This window comes from Aulonocara sp. 'chitande type north' Nkhata Bay, linkage group LG19 (assembly GCF_057382095.1).
Source record: "Aulonocara sp. 'chitande type north' Nkhata Bay isolate Kocher_YH1m ecotype deep benthic linkage group LG19, A_spYH_male_GT1.1, whole genome shotgun sequence".
NCBI lineage: Eukaryota > Metazoa > Chordata > Actinopteri > Cichliformes > Cichlidae > Aulonocara > Aulonocara sp. 'chitande type north' Nkhata Bay.
In genome coordinates, this window is record NC_141362.1 from 10086697 (window position 1) to 10100458 (window position 13762).

The window sequence follows — 13762 nt, forward strand, 5'->3', positions numbered from 1 at the left end:
ATTTTACTGTAGTTGTTTTTTTTATGTGTAATAATATTCAACATTGCATCAATACATTTTTCAAAAAATGCCTCTCTGTGCAAAATGGGTTTAAAAACATAAACAGCTGTGGGATCCTGTTTGTCTGTGATTTAGACAGAGGGAACAAATCGTGGCAGGATCAGCCTGATGTTATTTGTAACCTGCTGTAACTTTACTGTATAAAGAGCTAAATGTCAGGAGTAGTTAGTCATTACAACAAGTGTTTGTGAACTAAAAATCAAGAATGTGGGATCCTGTTTGTCCGTGATTTGAACAGCCCAGCGCTGCTCCTGACCAATGTTGGTCAAGTTACTTGAAAAAAGTAATCAGTAACTAATTACTGATTACTTCCCCAAAAATGTAATCCCGTTACTTTACTGATGACTTATTTTTAAAAGTAATTAATTACTTAGTTACTTAGTTACTTTTTAAAAACACGATTTACAACCTGAATAGGTGATAAAGCGATAGATCTTTCAGCCCAATTCTACTTTTTCTGCATAATCCATCATACACAATGTAATCAAATGGAAAAGTCTCTTTTTAAAACTTGTGTTATTAGTTTTAATCTTTTAACTTTATGCATCAAGCAAAAATTAAATTATATGCAACATTCTCTGACTGGAAGAAATTTGTTTAACATTTAAACCTAATTTCTGCACATTCCAGCACATAATTTTGTGTGTGTGTGTGTTTACACTCAGTCTTTCAAATAAATGCAAGTAAAACACAGCAGAAAATAAATAAAATCAAAGACTAGCGGTCCTGTTGCTCTATTTTCACCTGTAAAGCAGGAGTTGGGTAGGCGGAGGTTTACCCTGGTGCAGGTGTGCCGCGGCGGTCAGTGGAAGAATCCGCGAGTTTCTCTGTGAGTTTCCCATTACGTCGTTGCGCACTCGGTGCCTGCTTGGAAGTTTAGGGGTTTTTTTTCGCTGTAAAAAGAAGTTTTCTTCCCACGCACGATGGACGCTAATGTTTTTGTCACTTTTTATGGAATCAAACTCAAAGTAAGGTCAGTACTTCCACGCTTTAAACGCTGCACACTCATACTCTCTCCCGCACTCGATATGTGATCCATTGTTGATCTGCACACAGCTGTTGTCACGCACTCGCTTACGTCACTGTCATGAGACATTCTCGCAAAAAAATCATGGTTTTAGTAACGCAGTAACGCAGCGTTCCTACGGGAAAGTAACGGTAATCTAATTACCGTTTTTGCAATAGTAATCCCTTACTTTACTCGTTACTTGAAAAAAGTAATCAGATTACAGGAACGCGTTACTGCCCATCTCTGCTCCTGACGCAGGGAAAACCAATAATGCAGGGAGACCTACCTCAGCACTTGTGCAGGTGAAGCCAAAGGGAAGATTTGCTTCACCATATTTTCTAGTCTTTGTCTTAGAATGAAGTTGGTTTGGAAACATATTCAACGATGCTTCATCTCCTGCTTTGCGTTTGTGTGGGCGTCCCGTGCTAGCAGTGTCCAAGCGTTGTTTTTTTTCCCCTTTTCATGCCGTGCCCCCCCCCCCCCTCCTCCCCCCTACAATGGCTCTGCGCCCCCCTACGGGGCGGGCCCCACACTTTGGGAAGGTCTGACCTAACTGACTGTAACCCTGACACTGAACCTACATTTTGAGCTTCAAACTCGTGGGGACGAGCATTTTGTCCCCATAGGTGCTGATGGTCCCCACAAGTATAGTATAATTTTAAGTTTTGGTCCTCACAAAGATATGTAAACGTGGTACACACAAATGTGAGTCTGTAAGTCTTACAGACTGACATTACTCTGCCTGTGTCAGGGCACCTGATCCTTAGGGTGGACAACTGTTTAGGGTTTAAAAGCCACAGAGACGCGGTGTTTAGAGGAAAAAGTGTTTCTGCTGGCACGTACGGGATCACTGAGGGTTTTCACTCAGGCAGCACTTGTCCTTCTCTCCTGGATAAACACATTTACTCAGGGCCTTCTGGATGTGATGTTCTCCTGCTTCCCTGGCCGCTGTCTCTGTGGGGGCTGTGATCTGCTGGATGTTTAGTGTATGAGGTGTCAGACAAACCTGCCGTCTGAGGGACCCGTGAAGGACCAGTCTGTAATTTTATTCACACAAATCCAACTGATCCTTTTGTAAATAAAGTTTAAAGAGACAAATGTTCTTTTCTGTAAACGAGGAAACTACTTTGATGCAGCGGTTTCCAGTCAGTGGGTCATGACCCTCAGAGGGTTGCTGGATGAATCCAAGGGGCCAGGGAAGAAGAGAGGATCATTCATGATATTTACCTTAACGTGTGTGATTAAAATCAAGTTTCATGGACGAAAAGTGGAAATAATTTGGGACAAATTTAAAAAAGGAGCTTTAAACTTTGGCAAAAAGATCCATGACCCCAATCTGACCTAGGAGATGATGACAAAATAGAAATAACAGAAATAATTGTTGATTTTAAATCGTAAGACATGTTCAGACTGAAGTGAGTCAGACAAACTATAATACAGACATGGAGATACGGGGTTCCCACCTGACAGCAGTGTGTGGGGTGGAGGCCCCCCTCCCACCACTGCCTGGTTACCACAGTGACAGGAGACCACTCGTGGTCGTCTTGGGTGGTTTTAATCCGTCGGCCGTTAATCTGCTTGTTCTGAAGAAAGACTCAGTTTGTTGGAGCTCCAACTTCTGACGCCACCCGGGAGAGAGAGAGAGAGGGTGTGGGTGTGCATGTGTGTGAAAAAATTTAATTTTACTACTTTACTACTTGTGGGGAACAACAGTCCCATCCCCACAAGTTTGAAGGGATTATTAAAATGTAGTTTTAGTGTCAGGTTTACAGTTAGGTTAAGGTTGGGTTATGGTTATGTTTAGGCAGGGTTAGGCATTCAGTTTTGATGGTTAGGGGAAGCAGCTCGGGAAAGGGTTATGTCAATTTCCTATGTCCTCACTAAGACATGAAACGTGTGTGTGTGGTCTCGATCGCTCTCATCTCGTGTTAACTCAGTTCTCTGAGGTCCACCTCCCACAGAGAATCCTGCTCTCTGATTGGCTGTTGGCTCTCTAAACTCCCTTCCTGTTTGTGCGGCAAGTAGAAGTTGGGCGTGTGCTGCAGTTGAACTCGTCAGTAAAGTTTTGATTAGAAGCCTAGTCATCTCTGTGCTGATGCAGAGACTCTGGGTGGATGTGACTGATCAAAGTGTTTGTAGGTGAGGGTGTGGTTACAGCAGGGTGGAAGCACTCCACAGCACTCTAGCTCAAGGACTGCAGTTCACATACCGTTAGCCAAACGCCACACAGAGACCCTCTCACTCGGAGAAACCAATCGCAGAGCTCCAGGTGAAGCCATCACAGGTGTGCAGCAGAGAAGCACCAAATCTGCAGTTCCTCCTCCGTCCAGCAGAGGCTTCACTACTGAGTCGGTCTAGAGCAGGGGTGTCCAACTTCAGGCCTCAAGGGCCGGTGTCCTGCAGGTTTTAGATGTGTCCTTGATCCAACACAGCTGATTTAAATGGCTAAATGACCTCCTCAACATGTCTTGCAGTTCTCCAGAGGCCTGGCAATGAACGAATCATGTGATTCAGGTGTGTTGACCCTGGGTGATATCTAAAACCTGCAGGACACCGGCCCTCGAGGCCTGAAGTTGCCCACCCCTGGTCTAGAGGGTGAAGCGCAGACATTGTGACGTTATGTCTGCATCGCACACACACCTGCTGATCTGGAGGATCCAATCAAAATCCTTGATTTCAGCCCCTAAACCTGGAGCAGAGACTGGTTGGATGTTTGGGAACGGTAACCTCAGAGCAGCCATGCTATTGGTCAAATAAATGAAAACGCTCCAGCAGCACAAAGCCACAGCCACCTGGAAGTCTAAAAAGCCACGCCCCAACTGCAGATTTAAGGTTCGACTTTCCACCCTGCAGTTTTCTGATTGGTGGGTACTGTTTTAGGAAGATTTCTGTCAGCCAGTCAGGAACAAGCACAAAATGTCTGTGACTTCCTGCATCAACATGCGCCTCTGAAGCGGCCTGCAGCTCTGCTGCAGCAACATGGTGATGCAACGATGAGCTGATGCACCTCTTCTTTCAGAATAAAAGCAGACGAGCCCGTTGCCACAGGTGCTTCTGTCTGTGATTGGCTCTGAGCTGGACCCCCACCGCACACCTCTGCAACCGCCTTACATCCAACTGTGCTGGTTGCAGCAACTTGTGATCAGCCAGTTTCCGTGTGGTGAGACTGTGGACGCCGTCTCTGCATCAGTCGTGTCACTGATCAAATTTATTGATCTAATATAACTGTCCAATCACTGAAATCATCAGTTCACCACTGATCGATCAATAACCAATCAATAGTTGGTTGCTGCTGGCCTGATGATCCACAACCATGTTCATGTTGTTATGTTTAGTTTATGGCGGTTGGGCCTCGGCCCCCTCTCACTGACTCGCGAGCAGTTTGAAGTTTTTACACGATCAATAACAGCTCGATCAGCTGAGTGTTTGAATATTCCAATCAGTGATAGAGATTACTGTTGATTGATCAGAGGAAGCTGATCTCATGTTTCAGCAGCTGAAACTTTGCTGCTCAGTGATCCGGTTTGAGCTGAACGACCATGAAATCTCTGCCAATTACCCCGTGCCTCCTCCCCCTCCCTCCATCATCTGTAACCCCCCCGCAGGACCACCAACCTCCCGGCTGATCCATATTAGGCCCTCAAAGCTCTAATAAACTTCCTCCGTATCGTTTTAATGGAGAGGCAGCTGCTCTCTCTCTCCCCGCTTTGATCGCCCTCGCCTCCTTTCTTCTTCTATGGTTTTGGAGGGGATTTCTTTGCTCTTTTCGTGGCCCGGCACAATTGTGTTATTGGAGATAATTAATTCTAATCCCCATCAAAAGGCATTAGTGGCCCCGGGGCCCCTGTTCGCGCTTTTCTAGCGGGCGAATGAAAGGCAAGGGGAAGAAAAGGGCCGAAGGCCGCCGCATTGTGGCCGCCATCTCCCTCCATAAGGCGTGAGTGGAGAGAAAAGGAGCGAGAGCTTTAGAGAAATGAGGCCGGGGGCCTCAGGGCCGGGCCCGCCGCCGCCGCCGGAGGGCCCCCCTCCACCCTGCCGAGAACATATGGCCCGTATTACAGCGAGGATTCCGCTCCATCAGGAGACGCGACGGCCTCAGTCTTCACCTCCATCATCACCTCCTCCCACAGTCCTCAGCCAGAGTCGCATCAGCGGACAGTCCGAGGATCAGCCCGAGAAAATAAAAGCCCCGACATCTGACCTCTGAAAAATAAACTTTTACTGTGAAATACCTGCAGAAGACCCACTAGTATTTCATTTCATTTCATTTAATGTAATTTTACTGCTTATTTTGCATCATCATGATTATTATTATAAATCTTTGTTTAGTGTTTTTATTGTGTTTGATTCTCGGGGATGAATACCGATGTTCAGTCTGAATGTTTGCTGTGTCGCCTCAGAGACGACACTCGCCGTTTTCATGTTTGAAATCAAGAGTTTTCAACGTGTTGTTTAAACTCACACATGCTTGGAACATGTTTAAAATCATTAATATTCACGTCACAGTCAGAGGACAGCTGCTCGCGTTTGTTTAAAGATTTATTGCCGATAATCGTTCAGTTTGAAACGATCAGCAGGACGACTTTTGCTCATAATTTTTGATTTATGCCACAAACACGGAAAAAACAAACAAACGTTCACACGACGTTTACACATCATCCTGCTGAGGATGTTCAACACGATCGATAATCAATAATCACGTGTTATAAACTGATGGTGCACGTTTGATTGATCAAATTAATTTTATTAAGTCCAGAAAAAAGGATTCGAGATAATTGTTATTGATTATTTTGGCCTAAAGAATTCATGATCAATGATTTTTGAATCAAAGGTCTTTGATTTATTTATTTCTGAATAAATCAGATTCTGAGCTCATCCATCAGGTAACTGATCAATAATTAATATTTGATGTGTGACCGCCAGCTTTTAATCTTAAAAAGGTTTCACTTTTAATGTTTCATCACATAAAAATGAACTCGTTTTTAATTTATCTTTTCAAACTCTTATGTTTGATCCCCACGCAGCATGCGTGTTTTATTCCAGGTAACACACGTTAATTTAAACGGTTTGTGTTTCTGTCTCATCTCTCTTCATTCTCTCACCGCCTTTGTTTCCTTTCTTGTTTCTGTAAATCACTGTGTTAACACAACAGCTCCTGTCCACTGCACGACAGGGACCTGACACAAGGACCGGTCCTTGTTTTAGGTCAGGTCTCTGCATGCAGGTGTGTGTGTGTGTGTGTGTTAACGAACATATAAACTGGTCTACAGTCAGCTCTGATCCTCCACAATAAAAGTCTCTGTGTTAAATCATGACACATGAAGGTCAGTGTTTGAAAAACGGCAGCAAATGAAATGCCCCCCCCCCAACCCCCCCCCCCCCCCCCCCCCCCACACACACACACACACACACACAGAGCGCTGTTCTTCATATCAGAAGTCAGACTTTTCTGATGCTCAAAAACAAAGAAACAATCAAAGAGCTCCTCTGTAAACAAGCTCAAATCATTTAATTGCTTTGATTTGTTTGTGGATTAAAAATAAAAACTGAATAAAAATAAGATAAATTCTCTGTCACCATTTTGAATTTTGATTTACCTTCAACATAAATGTTTTTCATTATTTTTAGAAGTTTTATTTTGAAAGACGTGCGTCCTCCTCTCTGTGTTTTTATTTCTTGTTTTTATTTATTCCTACTTTTCATTTCTAATTTCTTACGTTTATTGTTTCGTCGTTTGTTTGTTTGTGCCTTCCGAAGCGGCCTTCGGCTCCTCTCGGCCCAGCTCGACTGTCCGGGCTCTGTGCGCGTCTCCGCTGCGGGTTCATGTCTGCGGATAATTGGCGGGTAATTCCGGGATCACTGGAGACATTTTGCGGCAAAAAGGGGAAAAAGCTTGAGATCAAAGTGAAATCTGTCGGCTCGTGTTCAGGTTCACGGCCCGCAAACAGCCGCGAAATCCGCACCGCGAGACCGCGGGAGGCGGACCGAGGCCGGCCTGAGCCCCGAGACACGAGCCGAGCGGAGCCGAAACACCGGGGACACAACAATAATAACACATAAAGAAACTAAAACAAAGCGGTGAAAATAAACCGGGAATAAAACCAAAATTAAAAAATAAATAAAGGAGAATTAAATAAAAATAATTAAAGAAACACAAACACGGCGACAGAAAGACGTGAAGATAAAATCAACAAACAAATAAACAATAAAAAACATTAAAACTGTAAATGAAACAAAAACAGGACAAAATAAAAGAGACGAAATATAAAAACGGAAAAAATAATAAATCAGCTGTTTCCGGTGTTTACACTAAAAACAAACAAACAAACAAAAACGCGGTCACAGAGAAGCCTGGAGATACGAGCTTTCTGTCCACCAGAACTAACAAAAAAATAAAATAAAACAAATACACATTTTATTTTAATCGTTTATTTTATGTATCTATTTATTTGATTGTACTTTTTCAGTGAGTCTTGAAGGATCACAGCGAGTGACGGACGAGTTTTCGAGTCACTCGTGCTCTTTGTTTTTGCTGAAATTGACGATTATTGGAAACAATTTTCTCGATTAAATGAAATCAAAGAGACAAAATTAAAACCAGTAAAAATCAGATCGTTCTTCTCAATGTTTTTATTGAAAATGTTCTTTTGTCCTCAGCTTATCGAAGATAAATGAATTTACTGATACTTGATCGATCAGTTCTGATTATTCTGCTGTTATCAGCTGACTGCTGCATGTGATTGATTAGTCATAAGTGATCAGTAATTTTGTTCTCCTGATAAATAAATTAGTTCTCTGAGCGAGATACGTGGTTTTCACAGGGCAGCAGAGACATTTATTGATCGGTTATCAGCTGATTCCAACATCGGTCTGTTTGTTTTGTAATCAGTAACGTAAATGGTCGATAAATGAAACACGTCTGAATCGATCAACAATCAATAACCCGATCAGCCTGCAGCGTTCCATGTTTTTATTTGAAAATGACAGAATAAGTTAAAACATGCATCAAAACCAACGAAGGACACACTCACGACGAGGACGCGACAGAAGGAGAAGAAGAAGACCTCCCACTTCATTCATGCACATGGTAATAATCAATAATTAATAATTGTGATGGGTTAAATACACAGACAGGAAGTGATGTTGCTTCTACACACAGAGTCACCGATCAGATCATCGATCGACTGATGGGAGGATGAACCCAACGCTCGATCCGTTGTTGATTATTGAGTCTCTCTGCTTCCTGTTTATGTGTCAGAGGTCATGTGAAGTCATGCTCTGCTGCAGGTGCCGTCAAGTGGTTAAACTCGCGAGCAGGAAGTGACCGGCACACCTCAGCGACAGAACGCCACGCCCTTCATCCCAGGCTGTGATGTTACAACTGCTCTCCTCACAGTCTGGCATGGAGGGCACCGTTGGCAGACTTCCTGCGGCCTCGTGTCTCCGGTCACGTCGGGGGGAGCGCTAAAACACAGGTCAGGCCAAGAAAGAGCTACAGAGCATGCTCAGAAGCAGGAAGTGCTCCAACACTCCACGCTCCTATTTTGAAGCTTCTTGCAATGAACTAATTTTGAAAGTTTAACTCCAGTTTGAAACTAAGTGACAGACGATGAACTGGCAATGAATTCAAATTTAATAAAGGTTATTCCACCCCAAACACACCTTTAAATAACAATAATGATGAGTTATGATGTAATTCAGGTTTATGTGGTTAGTTTGTAATTGGATAAAATGGATCAGGTGCTTTTCTGCCAGTCACGTGACTCAGGTGCTTTAACCCTGTGAGAAGAAGTTTACTGTCATTAACGATTCTTTTTTGTCTCGATTTTTTTCATTCAGCTCGAACTCGTTTGATTTTATAACTGAAAATCATAACCGGTTTGAGTTACACTGAATACTAACAGTAATCAGAGTAAAAATACTCTCTAATTATTGATATATATCATTGGGTTTGTTTCTTGTTTCTGTCGAGCTTGTTTTAAAGTGCTGCTGTTGTTTGGTTTTTAAAATAGTTCCTCAAACGTAAAAAGAAAAGCAGCAAATATTTTTCAGTGAAAAACATAAATCATCAAATCACTGATCGATCGTCTCAGCTGCGCGTCTATAAATTGTTAGATCAATAAAAAAAAAGTTCCAGTGACAAACTGCAGCAGCATATAAACGTCTGAAGTTTGTCAAGTAAAAGTACTCAGAATGAAGTTACTTGAGTAAAAGTACTGAAACCCTGAAAGCAGCTTCAGCCTCACCTGTGTGTGAATGCTGAGTGAACGTCATGTGGGTTTTGTGTGAATGCTGAGTGTTGTGTCAATGTTGTGTGACCCTCAATCTGGTTCTGCGATCTCGAAGTTTCAGCTTCACAGGAAGTCAAATGAACTTGTTTGCATTCGATTTGAAAATCAGACATGTCCTCGTGCTGTTCCTGCTCCGTGACCCTGTTAAGATGAATGCTTCTTTTAAAACAGAAGCTGCTGTATCAGGACATTTATTTATCTTTATAAACTTTTAATGACTACAAATATTTTAATTTTCTCTGTTAGTAACAGCTACGTCAGAGTACTTTAACTTCAATATTCTGAACACTTTTCCTGACTGAGTGCTTCCTCCAGCCCAAACGGCGGCGAGGAACGTGTGGTGAGAATGGCAGAGCGGGACTGTTTTTGGGGTGAAATGATCCTTTAAATGAAAAGCCTTTCATCTGAGCGGCAGGTTCTCAGGCTAGGCCGCGCGACCCTGCCAGAGGTCAGCAGAGGAGGAGACAAGGTCGTGGGAGAAATAAATCCTGATCAGAAAGACGAGTCCTGATCATCAATGTGTTTGTAAATATCTGCAGTGTGACCTTTGACCTTGCTCTAAGCAGGACTCCAAACCACTGTGGCTCAACCTGCGGCTCGTGGCCCTCTGAGGGACACCAACAGTTTCACAGATGCCTGAGCCGAAAGAGCCATGCTCGGTCACACTTGAGGGTGAAAGGTCAATGTTAATGTGTGCTGCTGGACAGGATCTCAGAGACAGCAGAGAGTTCTGACCGAGTCCTTAAAGAACCGAGTCTCTGACCTGGATCAGAGAAACCTAAAGGTCTTCACACTTTAAACTTACAGAACTGTTTGGTGTTTTATAAGTTAGCTAATGCAGCTTTATCTGCAACAGCCACTGATTCAAACCACACGTCTGTGTGTTAAATTCACTGATATTTGAATGGAGTTTGGTCACAACTCATGCTACATGCAGACTAATGTTAAACTAGCCGCAGTACCCACACTAACTGCGGATATTCATGCTTACATACAGAGCTTGTCTTGGATTTGCCTACATGAAAACTAACATTAAATTACTTAAAACTTGAATGAAGTTTGGTATGGCTTTGCCTACATGCAGACTGACATTGCTGAAGGGAGTCTGGTTACACCGGTGGGAACTGAGTATTGAACGGGTCCGATGACACTGGTTTTGCAGTACTGGGTTTCTCTGTGTCCCCAACCAAAGCAGGATCAGACTCAGAACCAGGACTCCCAGGCTCCACCTCCTAGCAGAACCCTGCGGTTTACCTTCCAGGGTTCTTCAGGTGGATCACAATCTGGACTCTGGTTCAAGTCTGACCCGGTTGTTGTTTTTGTACCTCAGATCATTTGTGACTCGTGTGTAAAAGCAGCTCACAGACCTGGGGTCAGTCTCATCATGTCTGTTGGCGTCCCGGTTCGGTCACAGTGCAGGAGTTCAGAAGTCCGTCTCAGTCCAACAGGATGTCTATGACAGCTGCATGCAGAGAGTCCAGCAGGAGGTGCAGCAGCTACTATGAGGTGTTGAGGAGTGGTCTGGGGTAGACCCCTTGGTAGTAGGAAGCCTCCAGCGGCTCCATGGTCCTCCCCCCGAGGCCGGACCCCACCCCGGTGTTGTAGGAGGAATACTGCAGGGCCTCGTAGGCCTTCAGGTCCAGTTTGTGCTGCTGCTCCGAGGACGACATCAGGTTGTTGATGGAGAACGGGTGGTTGAAGGAGTAGTGCGGGTCTCCTTTGATATGGAGCTGCGACTCGTGAGCCATGGAGTGGGGGGGCAGTGACAGCGAGGAAAGGAGCTGGGCACTGGACACCTTCAGGTCGGATGGCCCGCCCACGCCTCCCCGCAGGTCCAGCCCGGGGGGCGAAGCAGCCTGGCTGGAGGAGGGCAGCGAGGAGTCTAGGAGTCCCGGAGTTTTGAGAGCATCCCCTGCGGGAGACGCAGCCCCGCCTCCGCTGCTGCCCACCTGCTCTTTCCTGCCGTCTGACTTGGTCGACATCTTCTTCTCGCACTTGAACCTCTTCTGGCGACGTAGGTAGCAGCCGTTCTCAAACATGTTCCCGGAGTCCGGGTGCAGGGTCCAGTACGAGCCCTTCCCCGGTTTGTCCGGCGAGCGTGACACCTTCACGAAGCAGTCGTTGAAGGACAGCGAGTGGCGGATGGAGTTCTGCCAACGCTGCTGGTTCTGTCGGTAGTATGGGAACAGGTCCATGATCCACTGGTAGATTTCGCTTAGCGTCAGCATCTTACTGGGCGCCTGCTGGATCGCCATGGTGATGAGGGAGATGTAGGAGTATGGTGGCTTGGCGTGTGGGTAACTCCGTCTGAACGCTTTGTTGTCCCGGGCTCGGTTTAGTCCGCCTCCGCCATACGCCATGCCGGGACTCATGCTGGGGCTCATGGGGCCGTATGGGTTTAGGCCCATCGAGGCCTGCTGGGCCGACACCGAACCCATCCCGGATGGGCTCAAGGCCCCACCCATCGATGCCACTCCCCCACCCAGCCCCGTCATGGCCGCCGGAGCAGAGCTCGCCATTGCTCCTACGGGGGCAGGGCTGAGACCAGTGCCGCTATAGGACATGTTGAAGGAACCTGACGTGGTCCCAGTGCTCGACATGTAGCCGGACATGGAGCCCATCCCCAGACCAGAACCCATCCCAGCGCTGGCCATTGGGGAGTACACCTGCAGAGAGAGACCAGAACCAGTCAGAACCAGGACCAAGACGCTGACCAATCGGACTAAGTACAGAAAAGTTTGAAACCAGAACCAGGTCTAAGACCCAGTTTGTTCTGTTGGACTGTCCTTTTGCAGTGCCCCCTGCTGGTTGTTTGCCTGTAAAAATGTGAAACTTGATTAAGTCTCCTCAGATTTTATTCCAGAATCATGTGGACAGTCAGGTCTGCAGAGGATGGTTAAGCCTGGTCCAGAGATCTTAGCCCAGGACCGGAGGAGGAGGAAGACCGGGTCGCCGATCAAAGGAAAAGTCAGCGGCGCGATGCCCAGCTCCTCCAATCCTGAAGTGTATGTGTGTGAGCGCTCGGTAAGAAATAAAGAGCAGTCCATTAATGATACATGCCTGGGAACCTGGTTTAAAAAACATTTAAATAACGTTTTCTGTGTATTTGATGAACAGTTTGAAGTGACAGGACCTGATTTTCATTCTTAAAGCGTCCTATTATTGATAACAATGATAATACTTTACTTGTATGTAGCGTCCGAGTTTCTCCTCCACATTCACATTTTAAAAGTTTTAATTAGCTGAACAGAACAAATTAAATTAAATTAAAAAATTTTAATTTGCAGTTTATTTTGAGATTATTAAACTTTATTGTTTCTCACTGAGGCTCGGTCAGCAGCGGCCTCCTACTCTTTGTTCCAACTTCAGTTTGATTTTCATTTTCAGATTTGTTTTATTAAACGGGTTTAAAATAAATAAATAAAAATAAAAAATAAAACCACAGCTTCGTTTTTCCCATTAAATAAAATGATTGATTATCAGTTTATTATCGGAAGATTTTCATCCTCATTCAGAATCTAATTTAAAATATTCATGTTTTTTTTTTTGTTCTGGTTTATTTTGATTGTTTTTCTTGACGGAGTAACGATTAAATAAAGTTAAAATAAATCAGAGTTTATTTAAACTTTCACGTCGTGAAGGTGAAATAAACGCAGTTTGTTTAGATTTCACTGAAACATAAAAAACGTTACTGCTGTCTGTGATTATTATTGTTTATATTTCTTTAATATAATTGTGACTTTCTGCGGTGAAACAGAACTGAGATAATTAAAAATGAAACGTATGAAATGAATCAATGATTAAATAAAAGTTTTCACATCAGAGAGATTAACAAATAGTTTCTGTTACAATCCTTGGAAAATTAACTCGGGTTTATCCGGTAATAGCGGCTCTTCTTCTTCTTCTTCTTCTTCTTCTTATTATTATTATTATTATTTCCGATAATCAGTGATCAATACCCGCAGCGAAGGAGCGGATTCGTGTCTGCGCCAGAGTCAGTTTGAAAAAGACCGGATTTTAGAGTCTCAGCTTCTTTGTTCTGATTTTCTCTGAAACTCTGAAACTTTTTTTTAAATCTTTGTTATTTTAATTTGAATAAAATCGCCGCAGATTTTTTTCTGTTATATTAAGTGTATTTATTTAATATTAAACATTATAGAGTTAATATAAGATATATTATCCGGAACCAAACGCTCTGATTTTGCTGCTCGTGTTTGAAGAAAGATTTAAAGCTGATTAAACAGATTTTTTTAAATCTCTCGCTTTCTCTCTGATAAAGTTCATTTTTACGTGCTTTGGATTTTCTGATAAATAAAAGATAAATAAAAAAACACAGTTTTAAAACCAAACCGGAACCCGAACTTTAACCGGAGAACTTTCGCGCAGTTTTCCCGTTAAACGC

The 13762-nt window shown here is 43.9% G+C and overlaps 1 protein-coding gene across 1 annotated transcript in view; it reads right to left on the reverse strand.

Annotated features, from left to right (window-relative positions):
- Window positions 1-7593: 7593 nt before the first annotated feature.
- The window catches only part of foxa1 (forkhead box A1), a 6454-nt gene continuing 285 nt past the window's right edge, over window positions 7594-13762 (reverse strand). Inside the window, exon 2 of the mRNA XM_086275611.1 lies at window positions 7594-12026. Within this exon, the coding sequence (XP_086131737.1) occupies window positions 10860-12026 (1167 nt within the window). The 3' untranslated portion in view covers window positions 7594-10859. The remainder of the gene's footprint in view (window positions 12027-13762) is intronic.